At 41.6% G+C, this 6000-nt stretch overlaps 1 protein-coding gene across 1 annotated transcript in view; it reads right to left on the bottom strand.

Moving 5' to 3' along the window:
- Window positions 1-1255: 1255 nt before the first annotated feature.
- The window catches only part of MCM6 (minichromosome maintenance complex component 6), a 37109-nt gene continuing 32364 nt past the window's right edge, over window positions 1256-6000 (bottom strand). The window contains exons 16-17 of the mRNA XM_059704571.1: window positions 5015-5154; window positions 1256-1759 (exon numbers count right to left, since the gene is read on the bottom strand). Coding sequence (XP_059560554.1) covers window positions 1643-1759; window positions 5015-5154 — 257 coding nt within the window. The 3' untranslated portion in view covers window positions 1256-1642. The remainder of the gene's footprint in view (window positions 1760-5014; window positions 5155-6000) is intronic.

Below are 6000 nucleotides of genomic sequence, written 5' to 3'. Positions count from 1 at the left end.
AACAGTTTATAATATATAAAATCACACATTTCCCTTAAAATAAAAGTTAGAGCCCTAACTGGTTTGGCTCAGCCTGCAGACTGAAAGGTCCCAGGTTCGATTCTGGTCAAGGGCATGTACCTTGGTTGCGGGCACATCCCCAGTAGGGAGTGTGTAGGAGGCAGCTGATCGATGTTTCTCTCATCGATGTTTCTTACTCTCTATTCCTCTCCCTTCCTCTCTGTAAAAAAATCAATAAAATATTTATTTTTAAAAAAGTTAGAAAATAACTCTTAGGGCACAGAAGTTAAACTATTACAAAGTAATGATGCCCTAGCTCAGCCGTGGGCAAACTATGGCCCGTGGGCCGGATCTGGCCCGTTTGAAATGAATAAAACTAAAAAAAAAAAAAAGACCATACCCTTTTATGTAATGATTTTTCCTTTAATTTATATTAGTTCACACAAACACTCCATCCATGCTTTTGTTCCGGCCCTCCGGTCCCGTTTAAGAACCCATTGTGGCCCTCGAGTCAAAAAGTTTGCCCACCCCTGCCCTAGCTGGTTTTGCTCAGTGGATAGAGCTTTACCCTGCAGACTAATTCAAAGGCACATGCCCGGGTTGGGGGATCAATCCCCAGTAGGGGGCGTGCAGGGGGCAGGTGATCAATGATTTACTCTCATCATCAATGTTTCTCTTCCTCTCTGAAATCAATAAAAATATCTATTAAAAGTAATAATAAAAGACTCATAGTTACAAGTAGATGGAAACAATCTCTCTCTATATAAAAGCCTAAGCAACTGAACAACCAGTTGACCAGTCGCTATGATGCACACTGACCACCAGGGGGAAGATGGCTCAATGCAGGAGCTGCCCCCTGGTGGTCAATGTGCTCCCACAGCGGTAACACCGCTCAGCTGACCAATGGGAGCCAGACGCAGGGCTCACGGCTGGCAAGCGCTGCCGTGGTGTGAGCCTCTCACAATTGGGACTGACTGGGTGCGAGCCCATGGCAGGCGCAGCAGGGCTGGGATGAGCGGGAGCGGCAGGCAGGAGTAGCAGGCGGCATTGGCCTGCTGGTTTCAGCCCAATCGCCAAAAGACCCCACTGGTGCATGACCAACCCACGGCTGGCCAACCTCCTGTGGCCAGCCAACCTCCTGCAGTCCCTCCCTCTGGCCGGCTGGCCCCGATCGCCAGCCAGGCAGAGGGACCCCACCCGTGCATTAATTCGTGCACCAGGCCTCTAGTAAGAGTATAAATAAATTCAAGACAAATGCAAAAGAAGTTATTTTATTTTGGTGAAAAACTGCAATAGTTAGCAATTGAAAGTTATTTCCCCAATAAAATACTACATACCATAAAAGTAATGGACCTTTTTCCTACAAATGAAAGCAAAGGTCTTAGTTACTGAAACCACACATTATTAGGTTCCAACTTCATTTAGATAAGAAGCACGCTAAACAAAGGCCCACGTTGGCATAGAAGTGTATGACAGGAATGCGGCACACAGGCCCTTCAACTTGGTTCGCTACTCAGCAATGCATCTTCCCGAAGCCTTGCTCCCAGGAACATTCTCTCCCTAGCAGAGCTCCATTCAGACCCCAGGCTCCAGGCCAGGAAGCAGGGGGCCGCAGTTTCTTTGGTTAGATGCTTTCAATATCTCAATCTTCAAGCAAGTAATTAGGGTTCACTACCAAGTAGGGATCCTCTTCATAGCTCTCACTCCCTTCCGTGGAACCTTTCAATCCAGCTTGGGTGAGCTCAATGAGAACATGATCCTGTGAAGCACAAACATTCGTCCTCAGGTTTCCACAGTGTTATAGACATGCCAGGTACACAGCACCTGACCCTTCTCCTGAGTGTTTGCTACTAGCATTTTCTTTCATTTCCCCTCCAGACACTCTTAGAAAAAGGACTATACTTTAAAATCATTATTAAGGATCTGCTAAACCTGTCCCCATTAGGATATAGACCTTTTCACACCATAAACCTCCTTTTAAAAATTAAGAAATATGGACCTGGGTGATGTGGCTCAGGTGGTTGAATATCATACCAAGAGGTGGCTGGTTCGACCTCCAATCAGGGCACATGCCCAGTTTTGGGCTCTATCCCAATAGAGGGTTGTGCAGGAGGCAGCCAAGTGATATGTCTCTGTCTGTCTCTTCCCTCCCCTCCCTCTGTCCCTTCTTCTCTAAAACCAGTAAAAATACATTTTAAAAAAAAGAAAAATTAAGGATTATGTAAGTAAGCTCAACAGTCATTGTGATTTTAATAAGGTTTCCTGGCATACTAAATCAAGTACTTGTAAATATAATTTCAAAAGGCAAGATGTATGGATTTTATGATTTGCAATTGTGTAAAATACTCTGATATGTTTATCACTCTGATAAAAGTATTTAGTTTCACGTAATATCTTGATAATTTTAATTACTGGTCATTGAACTCTTTCTTTACTACCCATTCATAAATCAGAAGTAGAATCTGAAGATAAATTTCACTCTGATCTAAGAGCTAATAATAATAAATTTAAAAAAAGAACATGCCAGGTGGCTTAAAAATATTGATGACAGATTTCAAGCTTATGATGTACCTATACATCAACCTAAAATATCTACAAATGAGAAGGACTCCTAGCCAAGCCTGTATGGAGGAACTCAGGGAACAGTGATTTGATCCTAAGAAGGTGGCAAAGTCCCACAGAATGAGCACTAATGCCATTAAGAGGGACTGGACACTTTCAAGCACTCTATGTACTAACACACCCTCAGAGGGAGAACACTTGATCAGCACCGTACAAGTTCGCTAGTCTTTTGCGTGAATTAGCTCAGGCAGTGAGTCAAATTAATCAGTGTAGATCAGTTAATTTCGAAATGTGACCCAATGTGGATTTCCACATGGATCATTTTATCTTACACTCATCCCAGGGGGCTCTAGGGAGGGAAGGGAGGGCCTGGTGCAAAAACACTGCCCACTATTTGAAAGACAATTCTGAGCACGCACCACCCTGGTTATGGAGTGATTATTAGCTTTGTTTTCATAGGTATTGTTTATTAAGTTCTGATATGGATAGCTGTTCTCATCAGCTCCTGAAATTATACACTCATTTGCATCCGCTCTCACAGGTAGTTTTTCAGATAAGACAACCCTCAGATGTGATACCTACAATATGTATATAGTGAGCACTGAAGCAAAATGCAGGACAATTGAATCTCTGCCATTGGAACAGAAAAAATCAATTATTCAGGAAATATTGGACCCCTCTATGCACCAGGCAACACTGTAGAAAATGAGCATACTGTGGTTAAAGTTCCTGCCCTCATGGTGCCTGCCTTCTAACGAGAGAGATAAACCCAACACCTAAGGAATATACTGGCAAGCAATAAGCACTATGAAGAAACATACAGCAGGGCAAGGGGGTGACAGCAAGGAGGCTATTTCAACAGGCTGGGCAATAAAAGCCTCTTTCAGGACGGAGGAGGGGATCTGGGCAAGGGCAAAGGGCGAAGTGTGTCAAAGGAACCGTGACAAGGCCAGTGTCCCTGAGGAGGATGGGAAGAGAAAGGGGGCAATAAAATGAAGTGAACAAGACAGACAGAGGCTGGTGGTCTGTGTAGGCTTCTGCAGGCCATGGTATTGGCTACTGGATTTTATTCTAAGTGGAAGGAAAGAACTGGAAGGTAGGGCACTAAAATAATTTGATTTGTTAAAAGATGCCTAGCTACTGGGCAGAAAGCTAATACAAAGAGGGACAGACATAAGGTGGTGAGAAAAGAACAGAAAATACACATACTGAAGGTAGGGCTCATAGAATTTGCTGCTAAAAGAGAAGTTGTGAGGGAAAAGTGGAATCAAGAATGATTCTAAGGCATTGGTTCTCAACCTGTGGGTCGCGACCCCTTTGGCGGCCGAACGACCCTTTCACAGGGGTCGCCTAAGACCATCCTGCATATCAGATATTTACATTACGATTCATAACAGTAGCAACATTACAGTTATGAATTAGCAACAAAAATAATTTTATGGTTGGGTCACAACATGAGGAACTGTATTTACAGGGCCAGAAGGTTGGGAACCACTGACTTAGGTAGTGAATGTAAATAGAAAAGAGGTCTGAGGAATGAGCACAGTACTCCATTTAAAAAGTGACAAGAGGGGGGGAGGTTGGGGGTTAATGGGGGGATGAGGACACATTTGTAATACCTTAACCAATAAAGAAATTTTAAAAAAAAGTGACAAGAGAAAAAGATTCAGAAAAAGAGACTGAAGAGAAATAACCAGTGAGACAGGAGAAGACCCAGGGGAATATGGTGACTCAGAAGCCAAGGGAACAAGTATTTCCAGGAGCAAAGACCAACTGTGACAAATGTTGCTGACAGGTTGAATACCGAGAAGGGCCAATTAATTTGAGCAGAGAGAAAGTACGTATATAATGGTCCTTTAACAGAGTGGGAAAGTGAACAGACTAGGGGAAAGTAACAGCACCGGCAGGGCTACTGTAAAGTCTGTAAGATACAGAATTGTCCACTGGAGACTTGTGGTCATGCATTTAAATAAGAATGGGCACATGGTTGCATGCTTTTCTCTAGATATTTTTAAATGCTTGGATGTGAGTATAAAGAAAGAATTAGATTTAACCAAGACTGGGATCTGGCCAAACAAGTAACACAAAGAGAGAATGAAGTTGAAGGTAAAAGACAAGAATGATTATTAGAATGTAAACTGGATAATGAAGGTAAGGAAGGTGAAATATAAAAATTAGGTAATAGTGGTTGATGCTTGAAAGTTTGTAATGAGAGAGAAAACAAAGGTTAAAAACCCTCAAATAATAAAACCCTAAATCCACCTTCCCAGATCTGACTTACATTCTGCTTGTTATAATAGGGGAAATAAGTCAATCAAATGCTGTCAATTCTGTTACAATTCATAATTCTGACTAGACCCAATGATTCAAAATAAATGAACATCTAACCAACCTACACAAGAGGCATGAGCTCCCCTCCCTCATCAAAACCCAAGCAAAGTTCTGTACGTACATAGTGGGTGAGTCGATAAATTACTTTCTCTATGATCCTCTTTTTATTTATAAGTTCCTCTTCAGAATCTATTTCTGATTCAATTTCCTTCAAGTACCAGTTAACAAGCTCACTCCTCTTTAATGCCGACTCATCCTCTTCTGCAACAAAAAATACATTTTAAAAGGGTTAAATTATCTTTCTAGCAAATTATACTGTCAATCCTGGGGGCTTGCACACACAGATATGTAAGATTAGATAACCATCAACCAGTCAGAAAGTATATCTGCCGAAGTAAGATTTGCAATGTTCCAGTATAAGCCTGAAATAATCTGTCATATTACTTGTATGCTTGACTTTATCCTGAAGAGAAAAATCAAATTAAATAGAGATGATAAGAAACAAGCCTTAAAGCTACTAATATTTCAGAGTATAAGGTGTTTCCTTCACTTTTTTATGCTTCATCATCTAAGAGAATGTCTGCCAACATCAACTGAAGGCATAAATTAGGAATGAAACAACAGCAAGCAAAACTTCTTAAATATAACTTTTCTTCTTTGGAAAAAGACAGACTGGAATTGAGGTCAACTGAGAAGCAAAAACCATGGGAATTGACCAACCGGTGTGGCTCAGTGGTTGAGTGTCAACCCATGAACCAGGAGGCCATGGGTTCGAATCTTGGTCAGGGCACATGCCCATGTTGAAGACTCGATCCCCAGTAGGGGGTGTGCAGGAGGCAGCCTATTGATGATCTTCTCTCATCATTGATGTTTCTCTCTCTCTCTCTCTCCCCTTCTCCCTTCCTCTCCGAAATCAATAAAAACATTAAAAAACAAAACCACAGGATTTTATTCAAAACAAAAAATTAACAATTGATTCCAGCAAGGTCTATTCATACTGACTGACCTGTGTGGTTCTAAGAGTCCAAAGCAGAACTCTAAATTCACAAGAAAAGTTGGAACCTGCATAATATTATAACACAGAAATAAAATATAACCTAAAAAAAG

Source organism: Myotis daubentonii, chromosome 7, assembly GCF_963259705.1.
Source record: "Myotis daubentonii chromosome 7, mMyoDau2.1, whole genome shotgun sequence".
In the NCBI taxonomy this organism is placed as follows: Eukaryota; Metazoa; Chordata; class Mammalia; order Chiroptera; family Vespertilionidae; genus Myotis; species Myotis daubentonii.
This window is presented reverse-complemented; position numbering and strand designations above follow the sequence as displayed.